Below are 27,547 nucleotides of genomic sequence, written 5' to 3' on the forward strand. Positions count from 1 at the left end.
TGCTGAAAATCCCTCCAAATAACCGAGTCTAAACAGGTTGCCATTTCACGACTGTCTCATGAGCCAAGAGTGCAGATTAGCCCTCGACCAACTTTCCTTAAGAGTTCAGAGTCTGGCCTCCTCTTCCTGTCTGGGTAGATCAGTAGTTTTTAAATATCTTCTCCTCCTCCATCCGGATTCACAACAGCTCTCCAGACAGTCTCGCTGCAGCAGAACATGCTGACGTTCAGCAGTTCCATCAGCATGGGTGCAAAATAGGCTCCGGTGTTTAGGTGCCGAAAGGCCGAGTCGAGGATTGGGGGGGGGGGCTCGCAGGCCCGAGGGGGGCTGATGGGAAATTAAAAACCGTCTTTTCTGCCTACCACTTGTGTGGGTGAAAGAAAAAAAAAAGCTTTGTCCATTATCACAGTTAAGCCGAGGGGGAAAAGTTTCCCAGCATGCACTTTGGTCCACCAGCCCAGCCCTTGTTTTGCAGCGTTCTTCGCCTCAGTGGCGGTCAGGTGTCAGCTGCAGAGTTGCTTCTACCCCGCGTGGATCAAAGACCTTCCGCTTTCATCTCTACAGCAGCTGCCTGCAGGTTAACATTGGCCAGGCGTGACACCGGTAACGGCAATAATCAAAAACATTTTTCCCTTCGGTTGTTTACGGGATCAAGATTTGCACAAGGCCCACCGCCTGGGATGTGCAGATGGGGGAGTGTCCACATCAAAGACATCAAGGATGTAATTAAGACTTGATTTACAGCAACATTGAAGGTTTTTATGAACTAGAGAACTCAAAGCACATGTGAGAACGTGGCGATGGTTCCGTAGACGTTCTGTCCCATTTATTCCCTTCACCCAGGTCAGCTGGAGGGTCTCCCTATTGGAACCTGGTCCTGCTCAAGGTTTCTCCCTGTTAAGAGGCTTCTTTTGTTATCTGTTCAGGGTTCAGACCCAGAGTCAGTTTCTCTCAAAGAGACAATCTTTACTGTAGCAGACAGTCATTTTCAAGCCACCGGGACGTAAATATAGTTAGCAAGTGATTCACGAAGGCCACGCCAGCTCCATTGTGTTACTTTATTCAGATCAAGTTACAGTAGTACAGCTTCCCAAATGTGAAGAGGATTCAAAATAAAAATAAAAGCACAGATTCCTTTGTTACAGGACAATCAACAATAAATGTTTAGTAGAGCAAACTGAATTAGGATCAAGAGAAAAGCTGAGTAGAGGACAGAGGTTTCTTTTATCAACACAGATGATACATTTATTCAACCCGCCCGGGACCACCCCAGCTCCCGCCCAATAATAAAACACTACGCAGCCTTATGTACACATGCTCCGCGTGCCCGCCCCATCTTTTTCTCCAACACAGATTCAGAATCATAGAGACCCTCCACACTCCCTGGACAAATCTGATGCGACAGAATTCAGCGTGACACAAAGAAGAAGGGGGGGGCACAAGTGTCAAATTTGACTGAGCCCTCGGCCGCGACAGCTGTTATTTACGGCATCTTACATCCAGGGAATAAGCGTCTCGCAAAGATCGGCGCATCGGGAGGCGAAATCTGTTCGGTCGGGTCATTAGAAACAAACACTACTGCTTCTTAAAGCCATTGGCACAACGATTAAGACGATGCTGAGGAGAGAGGAAACGCATCACCAAGACAATGTTCTGCCCCAGCACAACCAAACACCAGTTTCACCGGGGTGAACTTGAGCTGGTTCCTGTTACGGTGGGCCAAAATGATTTAATCAGTACACCAATTCTGCAGAGAACAGAACAGTTCAGAGGGGGAGAAAACGGCCTGGCTGAGTTCAGAACAACACGAGATCGGTTATTACTTGCAATCAAGTTCGTCAGATCACATGCAGTAAAACGACGGCTTTTTTTGTTTTTTTTGTTTTAAATTGGGCCCAATGAGGAGAGGACGTGTACAGAGACGTGCACCGGCCTGTGAAGAGCAACATCGGTACCAAAAGAGAGCAGATTCAGGGGAGAAGCTTAGCCAAAGAACATCGAGGCATCTGCTGCTGGGGTGTCGGCCGACGTGCAACTGCATGGCAAACGTGGACGTGTAGGATTCTACAACGGTCGTGGCCGAGGATGTAAAAGGGAGGAATGTGAGAGGGGTTCTGATCTGCAATGCCTAACTACTACATCAGTTAGATTGCGATTTTACACTCTGCCTTCGTTAAAGCTCCGATTTACAGCAAAGTAAAGGCAGCGCTCTGCCCGGACATGGTCTACAACTGTAAAAGAAAACAACGAAAAAGGATAAAAGAACTGATAACAAGTCGTTCCTGCACATCAATAAATATCTTGTAAAAGTGTTTGTTGTTGATGTCTCAGGGTGTGGCAGGTTTAGCCGTGTTGGGTTGGCGACAGAGCCAGAACTGTGGGAAAAGGAGAGCGCCACTTCTTTAACATGCTTCACGTTCAGGAGGGATTTCTGTACTTTAGATGGACGTTAGCAGATGAGCACCTTACCATTGAGGGCCTCCTGGGCAAAGTATTTGACATCCATGTCTGTATCTGTGGTCAGCTTTTCCAGCACTGGTTTGACTTCTGTCTGAAGGGCGCTGGAATAAGACAAATGAGATTTTTAATTCTGCTTCTGGACCCAAAAGGCAGCGACGGGCGTGAGGACAGAGGACATACAGGCTTTCGAGGACGGGGCCGATCTTCTGGAGGGACTTGGCCACGTTGAAGCGGACGTTGGCCACCTGGTCATTGGCCATCTTGAGGACCACTGGCAGCATCTGCTTCGTGGTGATTTCCTGGCCACAAGCTTCTGACAGGGCCTGTGGCACAACAGAAACATGAGCAAGCTGACCAAAGGCGAACAAATGTTAGCTTTGTCCACACGAAGAATCGTCCTTACATTGATGCAGAACAGAGTGGTCATCCTGTGGAGGTAATTGGGGTCGTTGGCCATTCCCAGCACCTTGGGGACGATGGTGTTCTGGGCCCACTCATGTCCAAACTTCTTCACCAGCTTCATTAGGTTGCAGGTGGCAGCTTCACGGATGGCGTACACTGCAAAAAATGACAGGGGCAAACTTCTTTGAGAGAAATTATAATACAGGGAACCATGAAATGCAACACGGGGAGCAAACAGTCATAAAGCCTGAGATAGTAAACAGCGGCGTTCAACAGGGAGGTGAGGATTCCAGGCCTGGAGTTGGGCTCTCTTACATAAGGGTGGCACTGCCCAACACACACTCACAAAGAAACTCACACCAGCAGCATTCCAATGATGTAACCCAGCTGGCCTTTAGTCCTGGAGAACGCATGTGTCTCTCTAATTAGGAAAACTCCATGTGAAGGGATTGTGGAACAGTGAAGAATGATGCAAAGGAAAGTGTTTGAATAACTAAAACAAGGTGCCGTCCCCTGCGCGTCCTGCCTGGTGGGCACAGTTACCCAACTGTGAGTTTTAGCAGCTACAGTATAAATCAACAGTTTCTGTGGCCTGTATCGAGGCTCTGAGATCCTTTACTGGTGCACCGCCTCTACCTGCAGCGGTGATACTGCCGTGTCAGCGCACAGGATTCCACATACGCGGCATCCTCTATGCTATTTACGTCACTTTTTGTTATATTAACACAAAAATATGGACAAACTCGCTCTACGAACAGGTCAGACAGAGAGCACGGTGAAGAATGTCGTTCGGAGACAGGAAATACCAGCAGGACACCCAAGCTCGATAATAAAGCATGGGAAAAAAATTACAGAGGAAAAAACAGGTAATTAAAATAGTTGTGCATTTGTAACATTACACGAATGGATGAGTGCAAAAGGTCATACAGAAGCACACGCTGCAGGTTTTAAGGAAGCTCAATTTAATCGTGACTCACCGTGGTCAATCAGCCAGGCCATACAGAGGGTGTTAAGCTTCTCATCGAAGAACTCCACGCCCTGGGAAAGCAGACACTGCCATTAGAGCTCCCCTCATGACCCGTCAATATCAATCTTTCTGGTTTGATGACCCTTAAACTATTTGCCGTGGGTTTTTAGCTGTCCTGACTCACCAACTGTCCCGCCAACAGGGGCATGTACTCTATGATGGCAAGGCGGACCCTCCATTTCGCGTCCTCTGCCAGCTCGACGATGGCCGGCAGCAGGGACTGGGAGAGCTGGCGGATGCCGATCACCTCGTTCACGCAGTCTAGGTTTGAAATAATGTTGAGGCGCACCTCAGGGCACTGCCACAGAAATACAGAGATTCACAGGTTAGGCTTCCATTCTTTAGTCCAGTCCATAGTCAGATAGCAAAAAAACTCAACAGAAAAGCTAAACAACAGTTAAAGAAATAACTTATTGAATGAATTCCAATATTTTCAATTAGGCTCCATTTAGAATTGCCCTGAGAATCGAACCTTGTTAGTCTGGACTCTAATCTAATTAGTCAATTTTCTCAGTCCTGGTTGAGGACAGCACTGTTTCCTTCCCGCAGATGGGATACAAGGCAAGAGATGAACTGCAGCAAAAACGAATGCGCGCGTTTTCTTATCTTGAGATGAAAAACCACTGACTGAGTGTTATAAATGAAGAAATGTGCTATCGCATCAGCCCCACTGTAACATTAGGCAGACTGGGAGGTTGACATTTGCCAGACAGAGCAACAACAATCTGAAATACCTCTGCAAAAACAAGCAAGTTTCAACCCAAAAATATCATGTACGCTAAGCAAATAGTAAACACCTCCATTTAGGACTGTACATACACCCAAAGGCAGCATGCACAGACTAATGTAGCTGCACGACTCCAAGCTTTTCATTACACTTCCCACAAGACGCAGTGATTCGGCCTAATTGTTGGGTCTGTCTGACTGTCAACACCACAAATCACCATCCTACTGGAGTGGAGCGGCAGCCAAATACATCTGTTCGCTTCCATTAAGGGGAACTGTCTGGATCTCGGATGTAATGGTGACAAGATCAACAAAAGTCAAAGAACATGGCTTTGTTTTGCAAGTGTCTGAACCATGTGAACCATCTTTTTGCAAAAGTCATTAAGTAAAAGTGAAAGGCCAGAACTGAGCGTTTCCTTTACCTCGTCCTTGAGCTGAGCCAGAAAGAGGGGCAGCAAGTGCTCTATTGTGTTGTCTTTGCCCAGGATGGTTGAAAGGCCCATGATGACGGAGGCCAAGGCCGACTTCACATGCTGGTTTGTGTCCGAAACCAGTTCCTGGAGAAACAGACACAAAAACAGACAAAGTGCATAAACAAGAATCATATTCATAACACTACAAAGCTCTGAGGCTTCCGTTCTCCAAATAAAGTCAGTTATTAAATACTGACTGCAACAGTCAAACAAATGAAGTAAATTATTAGTATGAATACTCAGTCAAGGTCCTTCTAATCTAATAAAACAGGACTGACAAACCAGGAAGTAAATTTGACATTCATTTAGATCAATCACCTGCTGTGGAACAAGCCCTGTGCAGGTTTCAAGAGTCACCTTTTCTCTTGTCTGACTGCTTTATCCCCTTGCTGAGATAATCACACTGTACTTGTGTGTGTTCAATATTCAATGGACACACACGAGTACTGCGCAGAATGAAATTGGTGAGCAACAGTGCCGCCTGCTGTTCAACAAGAGCACCAGCAAACATCCTTGTGTGCATATAATTGATGTGTTCAGGTGAAAACCAATCAAATCTTTTGCCATTTCTTGGCAAATTTACCTCATCAAGTCTTGTAAAAATGTAAATGCTATCAACGATACCCTGGAAATTGGGCAGTTACAACAATATGTTGTTGTCCATCATTATTTTTTGATCTGAAAGTTGAACTACTTTCAACACCATATCATACAATGTTGTATTAAGTGTCCTTTTCTGTTTAAGTTTATCTGAACGGAAGGAGCAGGAAAAAATGGATTATGGTCCAAACAATGATTATTTTTACTCACCTTGACGCACGGCAGAATGTGAGTCATGATGATTTGTTCACGGCTGTCCTCTGGGAGATTCTCACAGAATTCTAACAAAAAAGGAAACGTTATCAAACTCGTTCTAATAGAAAGTTGATGCCCAGACAGAAAACACGCGTTGTTATTAAAGGATCCACCTTTGACTTTGTTGGCAGCGGCGGCTCGGACCTCAGCTTCGCAGTCTTTCAAGAGGTTCTGGAAGGCTGGAACCAGGTCGTTTTTAGTGATCTCGGGTCCGACGGCTTTCTGGAGCTGGACAAGGCAGGCGGCAGAGCAATGAGCGTGGGATGAACTTGTAATCATTTGTGAGTAAAATGCATTCTCCAGTTTATATCGACTGCTATAAATATTAGTAAATGTATGTTTTTAACAGCTAAAGTAAAACCTTAAAATAATTGCAGTTCTACTAAGCTCTGAATGAAAAACAGGATCAGAAATGTAGTGAAACACTGGGTAGTGTTACTGGTCACACAAGGAGAAAACATGACTCCCCCCCAAGCAAAAATATTCAGGTTTTGTGACCAAAACAAAACAGAAGCTCTGAGCTGAAAATAGAGGCGAAGACTGGAGACTGCAGGCTGTGATGTGAACACATCACATGTAATCTGGGAGTTAATACTAAGAAATCTTTAAAAATCATCATCAGCTTTAAACCAAATCAGCTTAGAACCATCAAAGTTCTGGAACAGCATATTCATAGCCTGCTCTTAGTCCTATTATAAATACTGTGAAGGAACCTGAAGGGAGAGACCGGTCAGGCCAGCACACAGGAGAACAAAACCCTGGTTTTGCCTTGACGTTACTCAGCCTTATATTTTGTTGAATAAAAGCATATTTGAGTACGAGTTTGAGCTACTGTTTGACACAAATGGCTTCAAGGATTTAAAGACATGGCTTGACTGTAGATGATACAAGACATAACTAAATATCAAGTGTGCTGAGCTAACCTCGGAGAACTTGTCAGCCACCATGTACCGAACTCTCCAGGATTTATCTTCTGCTGCCTGGCGCAGCGTTGGCATCACCAGGGTCTCCAGGTCCTCTTGAGGCAGCAGAGTGGCGATGCTGACACAGGCCTCCACCGCAAGCAGCCGCACCGAGTCCTAATAATGCAGGTAAACCCATCAGCTCAGTCGGGGCTTCAGAACCAAAGGAGCGAAAGCAGGACAGCTCTTACCTGCTCATCAGAGGCCAGAGCAGTGAAGAGGGAAATTATGTCACTTTTTACATAATCCAGCTCCAGAACTTTTGCAAACTCCCCCAGTTTAGATGCTGCTGCACGGCGGACCATGGGAGTATCATCCGAGCACAACGTGCGAAAATGTCTGAAAAAAAGAAATGTTATTATCCAGACTGCAGACAATAAATCCACTTAAAATAGTCAGCCAAACTTCAGATTACATTGCAGTAAACTAATGTAGACGCTGGCTTCACTTACTGGCGGATCTCAGCCTTGACAGTGCTGGAGACACGGGGGTAACACACACTAAATAGGCCACAAGCAGATGTGCGGGAAGTGAACCAGTCACCACTAGCCAGCCGCTTCACCAAGGGCTCAAAATGGACCTCCAGGTCAACAGGAGAGTGTTCTTGGGAGATCTTACGCAGGGACTCCACAGCTTTATCTCTGACGACCGTCTCTTCCACCGTTGCAAGGCTCTCCAATGGTGGCTGTGAAACACAATAAGAAATGGGCTTAATTCTCATATATAACACACATTAGTGATGTGTTTTATCCTAGAAATGCATGTTAAACAGTTTAAAAGAACAAATCTAAAGGCCTACATATTAAATTCATAGAGACTCAGAGCCGCAGTAGAAGGGTGTCTTCATGCTTAAGAGAAATTCACATAAACGCAGTTTAACCCCTCAGTTAGGACTTTGAATATCCACGTCATATATAGCACAGATAAAACTTATTTTACATGGCCTTACCAAGAGACAGTGAATGTATTCTGGGCCTCCCACCAACATGGTGAAATTTCCAAGTTGTTCCGCCAACGCCAGGAGAACCTCGTCTTCATCATAGATGGTGTCTGAGGGAAGAGGGAAGGCTGATGAGCACACAGTCTGCTTTTAAACGAGAAAGGCGTCATCTCGCAGCATGAAGGAAACCTGCTGAAAACATCAGCTGATTTCAAGTTACGACCATGGACTTTCGTACCTGTGAGGAAGGGAAGGAGCTCGGTGCGCGTCCTCTCGACACCGAGCGCCAAAGCGATTGTGGACAGCTTTTTGATGCTGTTCAGCCTCAGCTGGACACAAAAGTACACACATGCATTAAAACAGGCCTTCACAACTGTGAGAAAATTATATAATTCTGACAAAATGCCTCAGGAAAATGTTTAACTCGAATCATTAATTGACAAGCGAGCATATTAGTATTTATTACACAATTTGCAGGTGTGTTGCATAGCCCCCAGAATAGGTGCATTTAAGACTTAAATTGACCTTAAGCAATTACTATACGTTGCGGCCTTGACAATCTTACTGTTGTGATGGCTAATGATCGTTAAGTCATTTACCTAGCCTAGCATTATGCTAGTCAATGCCGATGTTAGCGGTACCGGCTACAACATTGACCTCATTGGTGTCTTTGTCAATATTCTAGATACAAATATAACAGCTAGCAAAAAAGCCACATCATTCCCCAACGGGGATCAACGATTACAATGGTAAACCTTGGCACATAAACAGCTACGTTAGCAAAGCAGGGTGCGCCCGACAGACACATTTTGATTAGGCCCTGGCGGAGAACGCTAGCTAGCATTTTCGCTAGCTAGCTATTAAATGTCGACAAATGTAATGCGTCACAATGAACTTTTTCGTAAAAAAAACAAATAATGGCACCTATAGTAACAAACATTAATGTTACCTGAACATCCTCATTTCGCAGTTCATCAATAAGAACGGCGATAGGATAGAGAGAATCGTCTCCATCAGCTCCTGCCATTTTGGATACAGTTGCAGTTACCTAATGGCGCTGTTGTGCCGCACTACGGGGTTTCTGCTTGAACACAGAGGATACAGGGCCCCTCCCACTTCTGCGTCTGGCCTGTCGCTGTTGCTGCCTTTAAGAACCCACCGACATATAAGTGTCGCTTATTGTATTGACTTTTCATCGAAATGTACGAATAAAATACCCCTTTAAAAATGCAAAGAATGAAAGAACGCACAGCATTTTCAAACCATGAAGTTAGCGAGGCACATCTTTGCATTCACCGATTTTATTTGGATTTTGTATGTATGTATGTGTGTGCGTGCGTGTGTGTGTGTGTGTATGTATATATATTTAGATATACAGTATTTAGAAGTGCCACCGCGACCGAACGAGCATTCAGTGAAAGAAAATGCTGTATTTAGTTATTTAAAAACACCTTAAATTTATATGTTGTTACTAAAGTGTAGAAAAATACAAAAAATTATCAGTGAACAATTCCGTTCTGGTCTAGGGAGAAAAATTTACTTATTTTGAAAACAATAACGACCCGGATGTTTATCTCATCTTCTTCCGGTCTATTGTAGCGTTCGGTCAAAATGGCTTCCCAACAGCAACAGCCTCAGCCCGGTGGTCCGATGGCTCAACCTGGACTACAACAATCTTCTACGTTACAACAGCTGAGTCAACAGCAAGATTTCGACCCAGTTCACAGATTCAAGATGCTCATCCCTCAGTTGAAGGAAAGTCTGCAGGTAGGTGTGCCCACGGCTAAAGTTGCTTTGGATGACACAGGAACCCGTCACAATTTTGCCTTTGTAGAATGTAATGAGGATCGCATCCTTGAATTTGGCCCAGAACACCTCGATTGACAACGGCACGTAAGTTGGTGGATTGGTGCAGTATCAGGGAAACGCTTGTGTGTGTTTACTTGTTTTAGTAAATTATTTGGATTGTTATGATTTAGGAAAAGCAGCGACGTTTCTCTGCAACGATTTGACAAAAGCCTGGAGGAGTTTTATGCCATTTGCGATCAAGTGGAGCTGTGTTTGGTAAGACTTAATAACATAATACATATCTTTTTCATGTTTAACCACAAAACACTTAGTATTCTGCATCAGGCTTCTCCTCAGTACTTAAAATTTTAAACATTCAGGCTAGAGAAAATCTAAAAGCACATTAAATTTTAAAACATTTACCTGTTTATCTGTAATACATGCACGCTTGTTTATGTTGATACCATCCAATCCAGACTCACCCTTTCCCCCTCTGCAGCGGCTGGCATATGAGTGCCTCTCTCAGAGCATTGACAGCGCCAAACACTCTCCCAACCTCGTCCCGACAGCCACCAAGCCGGACACGGTCCAGACGGAGTCCATGTCTTACGGACAGTACCTTGGCATGATCAAGTCCCAGATTACCTGCGCCAAAGACATCCACAATGCCTTGTTGGAATGTTCCAAGAAGATAGCAGGAAAAGTGCCACCTCAGGGAATCATTTAGAGGTCCACCTCGGCGTTCCAGCGCTACATAACGCAGGATGTATTCAGAACTCAATCAGCACCCAAGGCATCCTTTAGATGTTTAGTTGTATATTCTCTGGAAGAATTTGTTTATTTTCAATGTTCTGTAAATAGTCCTGGCGAGAGCCTTGTTGAGGAGGGTGTGGGAGGTAGCAGAACTCTGACTCCCAAATGAATTCTTACAAGTCTTTTTTACCTTTCTTTGTATTGCAAATAAAATAATTTCTCTGCTAATGATTTCCTGTTTAACTGTAAGACCTCAACTGTGATTAGACACAGTTGCTTCATCGCTCCTTTAGGAAGATTTTTGCTTTCACAAGACAACATCAGGCATTAGCACATTTGATTAGCAAAGATCCGGAGCTGAATTGTGTAGCACTTGTGAAGTTCGTGTTAAAGGTTTAGAAGTAAAGGGAAATAAATTTGCAGCCAGCCGAATCTGCTGTTGGGAGAACAAACTGAGACTTTCCTCTCCAGAGGGGTCGGTACAAAAAGGCTGCTTACAGCTAGTGATATTTTCAGTGGCACTGAACATGTTAGACCTGATGAAGATGGCGACGTCTTCCTTCACTCACGTCAGAGTCCACACCAGTGGACTGGGCCTATATTGGTCAGACACTTTGACACCTTGCTTTATGCAGAAGCTTGGGGAAGGTCTGATACGTGAGGGTGTGTTTGGGCCTGCAGCTGTGTCACTTCTCAGATCAGTCTGAACTATTGACATGTGCTTGCATCCAAAAATAACCCCCGGCGTAATGGGCAGCCTTCCACAGGCATACAGCAGAGACACAGATGCCAGATAACTTCATAAAATTTATTATCAGACATCAGGACTTAATTTCAAAGCTATAAAAATATACAAGAAAGCTCTTTCAATAACCCAGATACCACAACGTTGTTTGCAGCTTACTGAAATAAACAGAAGAATAAACCCAAGGGACTATAAAAAGAATCCTTTTTTTTTTTTACAAAGATTACAGCAGGTAAAATACATAGAGATGACTGGATATAATTACAAAAACATTGCCCCGCTTTTATGTTAACTATTTTATTTCATATATCAATAGAGGGATAGCAGGAGTAATCTGACCAGTGAAAGAGCAGAATAAATGTTCATTGTGTTGAAGCCGTCTGGAGAGTTTTGAAGACTTTAATCCCCATCAGGTGTTTCATTGCGTCTCTGAGACTCTCATGTCGCTTTTGCCCTCAGCTTTGTCATCTGAGTCGTTCCTATAGCAACAATAACATAGGGAAATAGTTCAAAACAGCCACCTCATTCCATATGGTATCATACAGTTCATGATACTGACCTGTGGGGCTGCTCGCCGCCGGTGATGGCGGCGTGGCGCACTTTGCGAGGGCGCGGTCCCTCCAGCTGAGACACGGGGTCGGATGGATGAAACTTGGACACCTTCTGCTGCCACTCATCCTCAAATGACTGTCCTTCAGCTGAGGATGGAGGGTGAGGAGGATGTTAGGCAACATATAATTCACACTTAAGGCATAGTGGGCTGTTCCAGATGTGTTTCTTTTCATCGTACATTCATCCATGTTCTGAAAGTTCTGGTTGAGCTCCTTGTCTCCGGTTTTCTCGTTATATTTCTTCTCCACCACGTGTCCTCTCTCGTGAATGTGATGACCAATGGCCATCTTTTCCACGCCGCTCTCAGAGTCTTTAACTGCTCGCCGAGTCTCCTTGATCTGTTGACAATGACAAATGTTTAAATAGACGGGAGGGTCTGGAGGAGGAGGAAAAACAAAGATCAAAGAAAAAAACATAAAGACAATGTTGTGGTTGGCGCATATGTGTCAAGTACGTACCCCTCCGGGAGCACAGCGCGTTGATGAGCTCGCCTGAAAAACTTTGGGAGGCTCATTACCGACCTTTGAATAGGTCGTGATCGACGAAGAGCTGAAGGAGTGCGTGTTTGAATCCAGGGACACGTTCTCCTGAAACGCACAAAACAGGCGGATTTAAGACGGCCCGCCTCGCCGCAGTCTGAGCCAACGAAACATCGGACTCACAAAGTTCCTGTTCATCTCCCCCATCCTGTTTCTCACGTTGACCATCATGTTGTCGAATAGGCTGAAAGGATTCCTCACTGCGTCCTAGAAAACGGCGAGAGGAAAGAACAACCATGACTGGGCTCACATGCCGCACGTCGGAAAGGCATTATCAGCTCGTCAACAACCCTGTCATGCGTACAAGCGTGCATGCACAGACTACACTGAGCTAAATATGTCTTGCATGTGAGCCACCTGGGGCACGGTCACACTCGCATGCACAAAATGTGACCCAGTGACATTCATAACTGCATTAAAATGGCTATTCCAACAATCATTAATGATATTTTCAACTTTATTTTGGGATTTATCCTGCAGACCCAGGGAGAATGGCTTCAATTTAGTGCCGAGTTTATGAAACACTAAAGAGAAGGTCAATATGAGGGCTGCTACAACACAAATTAACGTACGGATTGGTTCATGCAGTTAATCACTGTGACATTAAACACAAAAATGGGTATTTTAGCGTGTTTCAACACACAGCAGACAACTGTACTGACCGTGCTGTCAGAACTTCCAAAGGGAAACAATGACCGGCTCATATCCTGAGGATTCAAATGATATCAGTTCAGCATTAAAGTGCTGTGGAAGTGTAGCATGTCACATGAGCTCTGGGATGTTTACCCAGGTTGCTACTAGTAAGCTGTTAGGTTGTCTTACACTGGTGCCTAAGCCTTTGAGAGCTCCAAAACCCTCTGCGTGGCCCTGAGTGCAGTCCCTCAAGGGCCATGAACCCTGCGAGAGTTCAGACCCAAAAACAGTGCCAGGCTGGCGAGGCGGGAGCAGCCTGCGGCCCAAATGTGCAGGTGTTTATACCCGAGCCCCTTCCGCAGAAGAATCTTGGCAGCCGTCGCTATGTGTATGTGATGCACAGGGGTTTGTGGGTAATCAGCAGGGTGTTGAATGACTTGTGTTCCATGCGTAATTGGGTCGCATTGCTGGAGCTTATCATGGCTTTAACGCTGAAACAGAGCTTGGTTCTAGAAAACCGGCAAAGGGCTGGACGTACCAGTCAGGACAGGGATCGACGGGGCTCAGAGAGTCCAAGGCTGCTCGTTCAGCTCTTTTCTAAAGGTCAAGCTGATGCAAAACGCTACTGATCAGCATCAACGAAGCCTCAGAGCCAAGTTTATCACAGACTGGCATGTATGCACTAATAAATGGCACTTACATATCTGCCAACCATATATTTAGACTAAGGTTGAGCAGAGGAGAGATTAGAGGAGCGAAATAAGAAATGTCGACTCGGTGGTCTTTGGCACATTATTTTAGGCTGCCTGAACAACTGTGGATTGATCTTTTCTGTGGCTCTCGATCAATCTGATCCCGGAGCTGCATGGGTGCCCTCTGAGGCAGGCTGCTACTGCAGGAGTTAGGCTGCTTCGGCGAAGCACGCGCCTTTTTTGCAGTGTCCTGTTCATTTTCTGTATAGAGTGTATAGATTATGTCATGTGTGTCGCAGTGACCGACCGCTGCACTTGTTTAAAATTAGCTGCTCCCTTTTTAAAACTTGACGAACCTCTTACAAACACGCCCGTGAAACAACGTTAACCCCGTGCTGATTTGACTTTTTTCTTTCCTCGGGATGGCAGAGAACCAAATATAGCCGCCATTTAATTTTAACGACAACATGCCTGAGGAGGTTTGCTATTTACACACCGCAAATCGACCAAAGCGTCCGAGCGTGGTTGCTCTAGTTTCAGTACAGTATTGTCTGTGTGTGTAGGTCGAGCATATTCCCGTGAGCACATGTGCCTGTGATATTGGAGAGCGGCGCGAGACTGAGCGGTCTGTCATCTAGTGGCTAATGCAGCAGCACTGCCAGGACGGCCTGCCAAACAGATGAAGCGAAAGAGCACGAATGACAAAACAGAGTGTCCGTGACATCTGTAGACATGCTTTTACAAATCCAGTCAGGCGGTGCCAGAAGTTCAGCTTTCCAAGCACTGGAGATCTGGCACCTTAAATTTTCACATATGTGGAAGTCTGTCAGATCATTTTATTCACTTTAATTCAGCAACAGACCATTATTTGATTACATATGTTTGGATGGACGTTTTGCAGCACGGCTTTGATTTGGTCGATGCCTTCGCTTTCAGATATCCGGTGACCTGATGGAGAAATCGGGCTGCCTGAGTTAAGCTGCTGCTGAGAGTCATTATCAGAGATAAACACGCAGGCTTTCATGAGACAGCAGGTGACTCAATGTGACTTAGAAGGATGCACGATAAGATAGACCTCTCACGATAGCTCTCGGTTCAGGTTCTGCACGGGTTTGGGACTTTAGAAAGAACGATCCAAGAAATAATTTTACAGAAATTGCCATTCAAGTTTATAGGTCAGTACCAAAGTTAAGATTCTGTGTCTGAATCAGCAGTTTGCTTCATGGATGCCGCAATGAAAAAGCATGCTGGGCCAACAGCATGAGTTTGGTGGCGATATTTTGGGGATTGTGACAAACTGAATGGAATTAAAGTATGCTTCTCTTCTCAGGAGAAGTTGGCCTCAAAACAAAAAAGATTCTTTGGGGTCACACGGTTTAAGAAAAGGTCCATTTGTGTATTTGCAAGAAAGCAGTGTGTCATTGGAACAATGCACTATAAATAGGGTTACTGGGAGCCAGATATAACGGTCCAGAGAGGCCAAGAGGGTTGCCCTTCCACTAAACCAGACTCACATGGCCTCCATACCTCAGTGGCTGCTGCTCCAGTTACCCCGCCAGTGGCCAACTTCCACTTTACTTAGTAAACTTAGCCCTTCATCCAAACACTAATCTATGGTTACAGGCCCAAGCGCAGAGAGGATCACTGGGGCTATCAGAATTAGAAATACTTTACTGACCTCCAAGGGGAAACCAGTTCGTTACAGTTGCTCCTAATAGAATAGAAATGTCAACGCTCAGGTCGAGTTAAAACTAGACAGTAAAAGAGGAGGACCCTGGATAAAACTAAAAGCACTAATTAAAAGACTCAAATACTTGAACCCAGTTTCTTCAAAGAAGTTTTTTTTACTTCAAACACATTTTCTCACCCTATGGTTTTCCTGCAGCGCCCGCGAGGAATGAGGGTGATCTCCCGTGTCCCGATCTCGTTGTCTCCCATCAGTTATGCTGGGCATCGTGGGCCCACCGAAAGGCTCAGAGAAGCTACGCATCATCTGACGCATGTGATCCCTGTGCGCCTGGAATGGATCCCTGGAGAACGAGCAAATATGGTGGCCAATGTTAACGATTTGGAGGCCGAGTTTGAAAATTTGGCAATTTGTGGACAGGTATTAGATATTAAGTCAACATAAGGTTGTCTTTGGTCCATCATATCTGTGATTTTAGGGACTTTCTCTCTTTACTTTCTGCTGCATGTTCCAGGGTTTCCTCTGACAACTGTGCTCTGTTTGTGAGGAGGTATCATCTGCAAGTTGATACACTTCCAATTCCAGATCTGTTTCTGCAGATTGTGGTCGCAGGGGATGTCACTCAATGTTCAGTGGATTACTTTTGTAAAGTGGGAGGAAAAGATGTCACAATCTTCACAAAAGTTTGATCTCTGCAGCACTGACTGATTTAGTGTATATTGTACAATCATTATGAGATTAAGATTAGTTGGCATTGTTTTTAATATTATTGATGCTTTCTCGGGTCGTCCTGTCCGTAACAGGTCAAGAGGTTCCCCATTAATCTCTAGTCTTTAAATAATCTAGAGCACTGCACAATGACAAGTTCTAAATGGACTAATTTATTCAGATACATCTTCAGATTTACATGAAGATTAAGAGCTAACTGCGCAAACTGATGCTTAAAAATAGAAAGTTACCCCTCCACATCTATAACATTATTAATAGTGACAACATATTCTGTTTCCAAGACCGTAAACTATTATGAAACACCGAGGACTCCATTCTCATAACTGTGGTTTAAGTATCTAAACTACTAAAAGGAAACTACTTACTAATGTTACAAATCACAAAGTCATAAAACAACTAACAAATGCAATTAATTGCAAAGTTTTAATTATTTACGTTGTTGGTTACTTACGAAAAGAACGGGTCTTCATCAAAAACCCTGCGCAAATTGCTATTAAACATTTTTCAAAAGGTTTTAAGAGACGAACAATTAATTTCCAAGCAGTAATTAAGGGGATATTCCACCCGGCGCAGATGCTGCAGCTCCGGCCTCGGTAATAAACACTGTGGTCGCGGTGGTGATCAGATCACTGGAGCTTCGACCGAAGTGACCCACGTGACGCGCACCGGACTCCTGATTGGCCAGTGTTACACCCTTTACTACAAACCCGGAAATACGTCGACTGCGTAAAGCGACTTGCGGTCACTTGTAAACAGACAGAAAACAGAGATTTCTCAGTTTACATCTAAATTAAAACCTAATTAAATCAAACTATAAGACGTAATTTACTCGTGCGTCCGTCTTCAAACCACCTATAATATGTCGGTACTTTTAATTCATTATAGCTGAATGAGGCGCTGTCCCGTTAAACCATTATTAAACTCGTTCTAACCAGCGACAGTAATAATAGCTAAATACTGATGTTTTACGTGTTTGTGAGAGAGATCGTGGTGTCTAATGGGTAATTGGGATGTGATGTGCCTGTAGCAGACCTCTTCTTTCATATTAAATACATCCTGGATGATGTTGTGCCGCTGCCATGACAACGACACTCGAGAGTTTTGGTGAAAAGGAGGGGGGGCAGTCAATTATTTGTTTTCTCCCAAGCCGTGGCCACAAAATTATGTAAAAAAAATAAAATAATAAAGACAATGGAAAAAGAAACCATGTTTAGGATAGGAATGAATCCAATGGTAAGGTTGATCTTAAAAAAAAAAAAAAAATAGCCATGTGAGCTCAGTTTGTGTACTCATCTTGGAACATTGTCATTTGGTTACAACACAGACTATTTGGAGGGTGAAGGAGTAAGACACCATGTTCCAGACTCAGTATAGCTTTACCATGTGGTTGTTCTACAAATAGGCCCGGTGTAAGAGCAAAAACTACTTTTAATCACCATAGAAACAAGGAAACAAATGCACCAAACACACATAAAGCACGATTTAGCAAAGTCCGAGGTCAGTTTTATATAATGACATAGAACAAGTCAGGCTACTTATATCAGTGACTGACTCATTGATATAAATCCATCTAATGCTAATATTAAAAGGTGTCAAGTTTTGGATGAGCACAGATTCTGTTTTTATCCAAGCAGTCCCACTTACAGCCATAAAAGTGCAGGATTGTGGTTAGTCAACTCAAATACACTTTATGGATCAGGGCCCAAAGAAAATTCATCAGAAAATGCATTTACATGGTAACACACCAGCGTTTTAGAGAGAAAATCTAAACAATTCAGGAAAATAAGAAAAATGGTTGATTTCTATAATAACATGACCTTATAATTTAAACCAGATAAGAATGAAAACTAAAACAGATCAAGCAGTCCTGGGACCAGAGGGAATGCTGCTGGAAGCCTGCTTCAGCTGACAGGACTCCCCATGAGTCTCTCCTGCCTTAGTGACGTCAATCTGCTCAGCCACAGCTCCTCAGCCTTCTCCTTATCCATGAACAACTGCAGGTCAACAAAAACAGACCGTTAACACCATCATGAAAATGACATTACGACACCAGGAACCATTCGCATGGACATAAACATAGGGGGGGAAAAATCAGAAAATCTTTTCATTAGTTGCAATAAGGAAAATGATTAAAAAATCAGTTTACATTAAATTAAATGAAAAATTCTGCTTCCTCAGAACAATTCATTGATTATCAATTCAGAAAACTGCAAAATAAAACGGAATCCAAGAAGTTAGTCAAAATCTTCTCGGATGAAACAAATCAGCTCTTTTAATGAACATTTTTAAAATTTTATTTTAGCCACATCAATCTCTTAATATCACCTAAATGAATTAATCTGGTCAATAAACCTTTGAGGATACAAAGTAAAATCGAATCTGCATATTTGGAAGTTTATTATTCAGAAAGTCAATTCACCCATTAATAAATAAAAACAAAAAAACACTGAGAAGATTTCTGATCTCATCAACAATAACGTGGTGGCTGCATTTATATTGATTAGTGGGCATTAATAAAACTTCTGCCGTATGCATCGTCAGTCTATACGTGGATGAAGTATGAAGAACGCCGAAGAATGTCGATCTGTCATGCTTTCAGCTGCACTGCATGTTAAACGCGTGTTCCATTGTATGCCAGTGAGTTCCTGTCTGTAGAGCCGGTGCCGTGCTGGTGTCATGGTGCTAATGGGGCTGTGTGTGTGGGGTGATAGTATCTGGGCTCGGCTAATGGGACTCATCTGTTCTAATTGGAAGTGGAGCAGGGGCTGAAGAAGGGGGCCCGCCTGGGGCATATTGCAACCATACATCAGCCTGGTTGAAGTGCTCTAAGTGTTTATTGGTGCTGTGTGTATCTGAGGGGGGGTTATCTGCATACATCAGGGAATAACTCAGTTTCCCCAGTGGAGATAGATGACTGGGAGGCCCCAGGGAGCGTTATTGGAGTTTAAAGTTTCCTCTTGTTCTTCATCATTGGTCTGCGAGCAAGTGAGGAGGCTATAATCGACTATACTGAGATCCACAACACTGTGGAAAGTGTTGCACCAGACCAGGCCAGAAGGGTGTAAACATCGCTGCAAAAGGGGATTTTAAGAGACAGAAAATAAATAAAGGTAAGGGTGAATGCTGGCCTTGTGCGTTAACTTACACTGGGGTGAGCGAGTGTGTCATCGTCTTTGTAGATAATGGAGACAGGAAAAGTGACATCCTGATGGGTCTGCTCCAGCTCCGGCTCCAGTGCCACATCACAGGACTCGGTCTGAGCCCAGAAATGCACAAAAACAAGCAAAGATAATCTCAATTTAGGCCACAATGCCTTAAAATACAGTTAAATATGATTAAAGCCAAGGTGATCAATGTTAATATACTGGTATAAGTATATAGTAACAGCAGCTTTGGCAGTATTTGTGAGATAAGAAGGACCTAAGAAAACGTACACAAGGCCACGTAATAAATAACTTGAAATACAAGCTTTGGCCGCAAGGTGGCAGCGACAGTCAGACAAATGGATATGCGGCTCTCCAAGTTCGTGATTTGTCCTTTTTTCTGTATGTTTTATCTTCTCTAATTATGTCTGATTTTGCAAATGAAGTCTTAATTTTACAATTATTTAAAATAATTCAGATGTGTCATCACTAAACAGAGCCTGTTGTAAAAAAAAACCAAAAAAAAAAACAGTCCCTCTTTAAACTAATGGAAGGTAAATAAATACAGTATTTAGTAGTCTTAAATTATCTCTCAAGCTATCACATAAAGGTTTAACAAGACCCATATTTGAAATTCCTGCTTTTTGTTGTAATTGATATATATTTGAATGAATACTGGGCCAATTCCAGGCAGGCTCCAAATAGAAGTGAAAGCGGGCCCAGAGCAAATGTTTACCCAGTTGGATGGATCCATTTTAAATTCATTTGGCAGGACTCAAAAAAGTGAGAGGGATCTGAAACACACTCCCTAACAAGAGAGGCGAGCGCCAAACATCAGAGAGCAGCACTGGTCATCACAGAAATGCAGAGTTTCATCAATCATCATTAAGGAAATGAAAAATAAGAAAAACAGCCATTTGTAACTTACAGTGAAAGTCTTCAAAGGCTGAATAAACTACCGGTAATACAGTTGAATCTATATCTACAGTAAAACACAATGATGAAGAACTAATGTTTTTATATCTTTATAGGCCGCAACCTGTAAGGGTTGTGCAGGTGTGCCGGCGGCCATCTTTTACAGTGGGTACGTAAAGAATTCCCGCCTACATCAATCTACACTCAGAACCTCAGGAGGACCTCAAACCCAGTATTGTTCACAAACTATTGAGTATTCACACTCTCATCATGAAAGAAGTGTGGGTCAACCAGGACTCTTCGTACAGCTGGATGAGTTGGGGGAGGTAAGAGTCTCGGTCAGAGAGGGAACGAAGAGCTCCACAGATCCCGAGTGGAGACGGAGAAAGTTTGAGGCCGACGACCACCGATGCAGCTCAAAACTGGGCACAATGTCAAAGTGCACCGATGGAAGATTCCCCTCAGACAGCTAATTGTGTTTCTTCTTTTTATTATTATTATTATCTTATTAAAATCTCAGATTCTGGTTTGGGCTGTCCTCATGAGCTTCTGAGTGGGGATTGGTGACTGACATGAGGCTTCACAATAAAAACTAGTGAATTCTTTCTGTGCCTGCTGAAAATGTCTGCCGATGTGTGTGTGGAAGGGGGGAGACAGAGCGCCGCTGTACCTCCTGCTGCTTTTGTGTTTGCGCCGCTCTGGAGGCGCCTGAACGCCGCGGAGCCTGATGGAGCCGCCTCGGGTCGCTACGCCCGGCGCTCACGTGAATGTTTGATTTGGTCTGGGCCGTCTCCGGACAGACGGCATGTGGCAATGCAGGGAGGTAAATTCAATAAGAGATGGAGAGAAGAGTGAGAGGAAGGGAGAGAAAGAGGGACGGGACGCACCTTCACGTCGTCCCTGGATGATTTGAAAGCCTGAGGAACAAAAGAATCACTCTCGATGGCCTCGATGTCCTTTATCCTTCGCACTTGCTCCTCCAGAGAAACTCCCTCTGAAACACATGTTCCGACAGAAGAAAGCCTGTGAACAAAAGCGCGCACACGCCTGGAACACACGCAGACACACGGATATCCCCTGTCATCCCCTGAAAGGGGCCAGATTTCATTTGGATCGGGCTGAGGCGATTGTATGTTATCTTTTTCCACGATGCTCTGTGACATCCACAATATGAGATATCCGATATTCCCCTATTTTAATCTTGGCAACCGCAAAGAAGGATTCCTGCTTAGCCAAGGGCATCGAGCAAAGCCAAAAAGGAAAAAAACTAAAATACTAACAAGGTAATAGCCAGACAGTGAATTACACCGGGATAATGCATTTTAAAATAATCAAAATATGAACAGAAACTCGCCGCAATGGAATTTTATTATGGATACTAAACACGATTAGGTTTCATACGGTTTTCATGTATCAGAAAGGATTTCACTCCGGCTTGTCCAATCCTACAAAGAGACGGGAAGGGTTTCCAGTAAATTACTCTCAGATATAAACACATCACGCTCCTGCATAACGGATAATAAATCACTCCCAGGATTCAAAAGCGGCCGTCGGAGCGTAGGAGGGCAGAGAAATAGGTGTGCCGGGAAAGTTAGCGACAGGGAAAAACAAGACGGAGTCTGAATGCTCCCATTCTTCTCCAGCTGTCAATCTTCCCACTGATCAGTCAATATTCATCCCTCGCTCCCCCATCCATCCGTCCTCTCCTGCACTCTCCCATCTCGCTGTCTGTCAATCCGGCAGACATCCGTGTTTCCCTGCTCCCATCGTGTCGGCTGTGTCGTGGAAGCGGGCTCACACGCGCGCACCGAACAACTGGATATAAGTACTCCCACATGTAATTGAAGTGTGATTTCAAACTTTCATACTCTGAAGTCACATTACTGGCTGGTGTTAATAAGCACAGCTTCTCTCTCTCTCACACACACACACACACACACATAGATATTGTACTTCTATCTTTGTAAGGACTTTTCATAGACATGATGCATTTCCCACCTCCTAACCTACCTCTAAATTTAACCTTACAAGTCCATCAAATCGACCTTTAAAGTTGTGAGGACCAGCCAAAATGTGCTCAGTTCATTGACACACACATTTCCATGTACTTCTATCTTTGTGAGGACTTGCAGGCCACCAGCTCGTTACCCCAAACTAACCAAAAAATGTCCTCACCTTGCTAATAGAATGGATATTTTAGTACTCGATGGGTTGGGCAAACACCCCCCCACACCCCCACATGGATTAATTCAATCCATTAGTGACTACAGAAAGGGTGTCACAACAAATTGTCATGGTCCTGGTGTTTAATGAATAAATGAATATTTGTTCCAGTTTCACTGCCAAGCTTTGCTAAATATTGCTTGCGTACACACACACACACACACACACACACACACGAACACACACACACACGGGCTATTATGGCTCATAATAGCACTCAAACAAACTCAGTTTTCATTTTAATGCGCTGCAAAATTGGACAATTGAGTGACAAGTGGAATGAAGGCTTCCTCTCTGACAGACTATCAGCTTGTCATCCTGTGCGGGAGGAGGTGTGCAGAGATGCTGCGCAGCCTTGACTGGGCTGCTTAATGAAGATCTGATGAACACTGGCCCAATATCCTCCTGGAGACTGCGGCCTGTCCTTCACGCTGGTGCAACCACAGTCTGCTGCACATGGAAACGGAAGAAAACTGACCAACAATTCATGTGATCCACATTATTCACTATTTAAGTCCTTCTATTAGCTGCCCTTTAACTCCCGTAAAGGAGCGCTTCCCAGCGGTGACATTTATCCACAAACGTGCATCCTCGCACACGACAGCAGCCATCCGCTGTAGGAATCCATTAAAACCGCGGACTTTCTGACAAAGCTGTTATTAGTAGATAAAATGACTTCCATATGCTGTTTGTCAGATGTCAGTGGTAAAAGATATGAATTTCATGAGAAAATCAAAAATAATGGACTTTGAGTGCAGGCTTGGTGGGCTGAGAGGCAGACGCAGATCGATACTGCAGCCGGGCGAGTGCACTCAACAGCCCGGAGAGGTCAGAGTTGATATTTAATATTGACACATTATCCGGCAAATTAATTTAACAGGTCGACTCAATTGTCGCCACGCGAGGAATGCGTCCCGGTCGGCGATGAGAGGAGGAAAAAGTGAAAGCTGAGAGAGGGAGACGGAGGAGGGAAACAGACCGAAAAGATTTTTTGCTCCTTTTTGCTGAGGTAATTCTGGCTCACTGGGGCGCTCGAGCACGAATGCTAATGAGCTCAAAGCTAATCAACACTTTTATTTTTGAATCGGGGATCAGGAAGTGCAGCTCAGCAACGGATACCAGTCCGTACCTGCATCTTTCCGTGCACGTCCACAGTGGAGGGAGCTCTCCCGCCATCTCTTTGGACAGTCAGCTGAGCTGATGAGCGGCTCACGGTCAATAGGTTATTGTTCTCCCTAAATAGCTGTTTGTCCACCTCATTGATTAAGACCAGAGGACGGCTGAGAAAAAAATCAAACCAGCCAATGAAACCGCATTTCATCCCATCTCCTTCAGCGTGGAAGAGGATATGCGCAGTTCCCCCCCTCACCAAAAGGGGGCGATATTCAACAACACAAGTGCACATTCATACGAGCGAGGACATCATTGTGTCTTTGTACACTTGACTTCCATCCACGGTTTGTCAATCAAAAGCAACTCGGCTGAATATGTTGCCGTTGCCGAGGAATTCCAGTAATTGAGCTCGCTGGTGCGCCGGCTCAATTAGCGCTGCTCTGATTGTGGAGTTGGAAAAAAAGTGCTTCTTTTATTGAATTTGAAACTGCAGAGAATCTTTGACATGGTTTTGGAATCAAATGGTAAATAGAGAGCTTTAAGGCTTTTCATTAATGTATTAAATCTCCAGGCTACAGCAAAAGGGCTAACAGTTCATGGAGCGGTGGTCGGCCTTGGTGGGCAGAAGTGGATAAGCTCAAAAAAGGTGAATTATTTAATTTAGACAGCCTAACTGGGAATAATTTCAAGTAATTTACTGAGATCTGTGCTAAATTTGATGCCCTTCCCCTCAGCATCCCTGTCTGTCTTCTCCAGGACAGAACAGACACATCATACCTTCCCCGGGTGGAAGTTTTTTAAACCCGTGTCCGGCTTTCATGCGTGCACGTGCGCGCTTCCTGTTTTCCACTGATTCAATAGCATGCCCTCTCCTTTGCCCCCCACCCCACCGTGGTAAAGATGTGTAATTCAATGCTCAATTTAGGCCCGTCTCGGTTGAGATTTCTTTTTTTTTTTTGCCTGCTAATTGATAGAAATTAAGCCATTAATCAAGCCACTAGCCATCATTCAACCCCGGGAAGATGAATACAAACTTTCATAATAACCACCTTCCCCATTTTAGCCCTCATTAGCATTAATTTTTAATGTAATTATGCTATTCTTTTACGCTGAGCTCATAAATTACTGCTCTTTTGTTGCTGGCTGGCCTTGTAAAATCCAAAGTAATGCTTTGTAGTCTGATCTTTAAGGCAATTACTGGCTTCTTCACTCTTTTATCTCCCTGCATTTTCAATAACCTGGTCTCTAATGATTTATCTCGGCGGCACCCCCACCGCGCGACCCCCTCCCTGCCCTGCTCTCTCTCTCTTTCTGCACCAGCGGCCAACTGCCCTGCTGCCAGCCTCCGCCTCCGATCCCCCATCCGCCCACATCTCCCTGTCTCTCCTCCGGTAGCCCCAGATCCATCGCGGACTCGCACACACACCGGCACTCGCATCCTCCTAGTTAACTATATTAACATGCAAGGACTCCGTGCGCGTGTTTGTTTGCCATCTCCTTTAGTCATTTTCTCGCTCGTCCTTCATTAGCGAGTTCTCAGCTCCAAAAGTGACAATACCGGGGGAACGCCAGGGTAAAGAGACCGGCGCTGCGGCTGCTTTCCCTCTCTCTCGTCTGGTCTCCTGTGGCTCTTACCTGTAGGCTAGCTGCTCTTGTTTATGTAACCCCTAAGCTGCGTAAACACACACACACACACACACATACACACATACACACACACACTTGCAGTGCTTGGCATCAAACAGCTGGGTTAAGCTTAGCAGGGGCTGTACGCTGGGGGCAAAAGAGGGGCTCCGGCCTAGCCTCGTTTGCGGCAACAGCAGCAGCATCCTGGCTGCTTCAAAGTCTTGAACGTGCAAATCTCCGGGCGCAAACATCAGGCTGTTCCGAAGAGCATGCTCGGCAGCTAGACTGAACAACGAGCCAAAACAACGAAAAAGCAATAGGTTAAGTATTATTGCTTCTCTAAAACATGTAAATGAAGAGCGATCTTAACTGTAAATGTTTCTGACAAAGTCTTGATATTAATGCTACGGAGCGGCTCAGGCCGGTCCTCGGGCCCTGAGTCAGACGCAAAAAACATCAGTCCAGTGGGGGCTGAGGTAAGGTAATACTTTTGGCTTCCATTGATTAGGGACTGCTGACAGGTTATGATGTTCGCCCTGGAAATGCATGGAGTGGCTAATGAGCAGCTATTAGGCCCATTGATTTGCTGATTCCCATTGATAGCTAGCAGGCCAAAGCCGCGTGTCAAGATTTGCATAACTAACAGCCCACAGCTTTAATCCGAAAATGGGACCTCAACGTGCGCTGGAGTTGGAAACGGCGGCATGAAGCTAGGCCCTCACCAGCTTTCTCCCGATTGTCTGTAAAGCAGCCGTCGGGTTCTGGCGTGATGTGACGCAGATGCTGCTGGCTGCCAGAGGGTCAACAGGTCACACAAAGACTGCCACAGCCTGAGCCAGATGTCCCAAGCAGGTCCCCAGGGAGTGCCTGCATATGTATGTATACGTCTGTAAGTTCCTGCTTGAGCAGGGAGACGTCCGATGCTTGAGCAGGTGGCTGAGCCTGTTCCCGGGAGACCCTGCGTGCACGTGTGTCGCAGGCAGTCTCCCAATGATGCACCTTTAACCGCAAATGCAGGGCCAAGCGATCCCCCGCGGTGCTTGCCTTGTTATTGTCGTGTCAACTGGTCTCTGAGGGCTTTGTGGCCTCTGTGGCGCACCGCTAATTCTCAGCTGTTCCCACATAACCGTTTAAATTAATCATCTGACATATTCCTTCCCCAGAAATGAGAAAACGCACCATCTATGCCCACATTTCTGGTGTTAAATGCCTCGATGTTTATGCGTCGGGAAAGGAAGAGCAGCCTGTGAATGAGCAGCCCCCCCCCGGTTGCCTTCTGGTGTCTAAATTCAGGTGATAGTGATCTCCCACTCAGCAGTCAATAAAGGTCTAAATGATGAATTAAATGCCCAAACAAGCTGCTAATGACAGGTTGACATGGCAGCCACGAGCCGCGGCTCGGCTATCTCCTTCCACATCTTGCCTCATCCCTCCCGACTGCGGTTCTCCCCTCCCCCATTTTGCACATCTGCCTCCCTAACTGCCTTACCTCGGCTGACCCCGGTTCTGCTGAACCGCTGCCTGTGGATTGACTTGATCTCTCCTTCCATTTCTCAGATTATCACGAGTAACTGAAGGAACAAAGTCTGTTTGTAGTCACTGATGATGAATGTGGGATGTGGGCTGTTTGGAACTGCCCTTAATGGCGGAAGAAGATTTATTTGCACGTTTGAATGCACGTGAAACCAGGATGAGAAAAGCTTTCTGGAAGAAACGACAAACCGAGATTCCAGATTGTATACCTGGTTTGGATTAGAGATTAAAAAATGGCTCCTTGGCTATTTACTTGTCATTTGCTCGCATTTAGTAGTCGCCATTCATCACGGCTGACGTGTTTACTGGTGCACTGTTGACACCATAGCCGCTGCGCAACATACTGTAAATAATGCATTGATCACAGCAGAATCATAGATTTGGGAGATTAATTGCCTATAAAGTTTAAAATTAATTTACTATAACCCGGCTATTAATCTGAAATCCCAGCTATGACCGACCGTTCCCGCTGAGCCAGCTGAAAAAAAACAAAGTCCATAACCAAAACCAGGTGTGTGAGCGTGTGTGTCAGCATGTAAAAAGAGGAATATGAGTGTTGGTGGATGTTCTGAGTCTGGGCAGCGTCACAGGATCTCATTAAAGAGTGAAGCTTTCACAGGCTGAGGGGTGAGATCTTCAAGATCACTGTGGATTTCTCCGTCAATGGGCCACTTTGTCATGTCGTGATCCCATCCAAGATCTGTTTGCTACAATCTGTCGGATGGAGTTCTTAAAAGGCGGTGCGCCGTTTTACTGTGATTCGAATATAAAGTCCTGGCCTGCCCTTTACCAGAAATAACACGCATTAACCTGACGTTAAACTAAGCTCTCTGTGTTTGCGTGCGCAGGCAAGAGGGAGGAAAAAAGTGCAGTGGTTGTTTTTTCGATCGCTGGCTGGTCAGCAGCTCTTTTACGAACAACACTGTCATTAGGGAAAACATCGCGCAGCTCATTACTTAATTGGGGCCAGG

General features: G+C 44.7%; 4 protein-coding genes across 6 annotated transcripts in view; 1 reads left to right on the forward strand and 3 right to left on the reverse strand.

The window, feature by feature from the left end:
* Positions 1-1,044: 1,044 nt before the first annotated feature.
* On the reverse strand, positions 1,045-8,953 carry ppp2r1bb (protein phosphatase 2, regulatory subunit A, beta b). Its single transcript, XM_003968449.3, has 15 exons — positions 8,795-8,953; positions 8,084-8,174; positions 7,855-7,955; positions 7,358-7,590; positions 7,097-7,244; positions 6,867-7,022; positions 6,057-6,171; positions 5,899-5,969; positions 5,038-5,172; positions 4,014-4,187; positions 3,840-3,900; positions 2,864-3,018; positions 2,641-2,783; positions 2,470-2,561; positions 1,045-2,375 (listed from the first exon to the last, which is right to left on the reverse strand). The coding sequence occupies exons 1-15, from the start codon at positions 8,870-8,872 to the stop codon at positions 2,344-2,346; spliced, it is 1,785 nt and encodes a 594-aa protein (XP_003968498.1). The 5' UTR covers positions 8,873-8,953; the 3' UTR covers positions 1,045-2,343.
* A 503-nt stretch (positions 8,954-9,456) lies between these two features.
* med29 (mediator complex subunit 29) lies at positions 9,457-10,615 on the forward strand. Its single transcript, XM_003968366.3, has 4 exons — positions 9,457-9,612; positions 9,680-9,738; positions 9,825-9,909; positions 10,133-10,615. The coding sequence occupies exons 1-4, from the start codon at positions 9,457-9,459 to the stop codon at positions 10,358-10,360; spliced, it is 528 nt and encodes a 175-aa protein (XP_003968415.1). The 3' UTR covers positions 10,361-10,615.
* Positions 10,616-11,180: 565 nt separating this feature from the next.
* Positions 11,181-17,300, reverse strand: mlf1 (myeloid leukemia factor 1). Of its 3 annotated transcripts, XM_029843547.1 has the most exons (9): positions 16,475-17,300; positions 15,790-15,934; positions 15,475-15,637; positions 12,945-12,989; positions 12,406-12,489; positions 12,202-12,330; positions 11,922-12,081; positions 11,691-11,829; positions 11,181-11,610 (listed from the first exon to the last, which is right to left on the reverse strand). In XM_029843547.1, the coding sequence occupies exons 2-9, from the start codon at positions 15,849-15,851 to the stop codon at positions 11,550-11,552; spliced, it is 843 nt and encodes a 280-aa protein (XP_029699407.1). In that variant the 5' UTR covers positions 15,852-15,934; positions 16,475-17,300; the 3' UTR covers positions 11,181-11,549. The 3 variants fall into 3 exon arrangements, with proteins under 3 accessions (XP_029699407.1, XP_029699408.1, XP_011606715.1); XM_029843548.1 differs by lacking the exon at positions 15,790-15,934; XM_011608413.2 differs by lacking the exon at positions 12,945-12,989.
* Positions 17,301-17,433: 133 nt separating this feature from the next.
* rsrc1 (arginine/serine-rich coiled-coil 1) overlaps positions 17,434-27,547 on the reverse strand; it is a 78,600-nt gene continuing 68,486 nt past the window's right edge. The window contains exons 8-10 of the mRNA XM_011608412.2: positions 20,969-21,075; positions 19,169-19,279; positions 17,434-18,017 (exon numbers count right to left, since the gene is read on the reverse strand). Of these exons, the coding sequence (XP_011606714.1) occupies positions 17,925-18,017; positions 19,169-19,279; positions 20,969-21,075 (311 nt within the window). The 3' untranslated portion in view covers positions 17,434-17,924. The remainder of the gene's footprint in view (positions 18,018-19,168; positions 19,280-20,968; positions 21,076-27,547) is intronic.

The sequence above is a fragment of the Takifugu rubripes genome, chromosome 11 (genome assembly GCF_901000725.2).
Source record: "Takifugu rubripes chromosome 11, fTakRub1.2, whole genome shotgun sequence".
Taxonomy (NCBI): domain Eukaryota; kingdom Metazoa; phylum Chordata; class Actinopteri; order Tetraodontiformes; family Tetraodontidae; genus Takifugu; species Takifugu rubripes.

Coding starts and splice junctions, on each gene's coding strand:
- med29 (XM_003968366.3), top strand. CDS start 9,457: ATGGCTTCCCAACAGCAACAGCCTCAGCCCGGTGGTCCGATGGCTCAA. Junction 9,613..9,679: donor AGTTGAAGGAAAGTCTGCAG/GTAGGTGTGCCC, acceptor TTGCCTTTGTAG/AATGTAATGAGGATCGCATC. Junction 9,910..10,132: donor ATCAAGTGGAGCTGTGTTTG/GTAAGACTTAAT, acceptor CCCCCTCTGCAG/CGGCTGGCATATGAGTGCCT.
- ppp2r1bb (XM_003968449.3), bottom strand. CDS start 8,872: ATGGCAGGAGCTGATGGAGACGATTCTCTCTATCCTATCGCCGTTCTT. Junction 7,023..7,096: donor CTCTGGCCTCTGATGAGCAG/GTAAGAGCTGTC, acceptor CTGCATTATTAG/GACTCGGTGCGGCTGCTTGC. Junction 5,970..6,056: donor CGCTGCCAACAAAGTCAAAG/GTGGATCCTTTA, acceptor CTTTTTTGTTAG/AATTCTGTGAGAATCTCCCA.
- mlf1 (XM_029843547.1), bottom strand. CDS start 15,851: ATGATACCTCCTCACAAACAGAGCACAGTTGTCAGAGGAAACCCTGGA. Junction 15,638..15,789: donor CCTGGAACATGCAGCAGAAA/GTAAAGAGAGAA, acceptor CTCGTTCTCCAG/GGATCCATTCCAGGCGCACA. Junction 12,990..15,474: donor CGCTGCAGGAAAACCATAGG/GTGAGAAAATGT, acceptor TTGAATCCTCAG/GATATGAGCCGGTCATTGTT.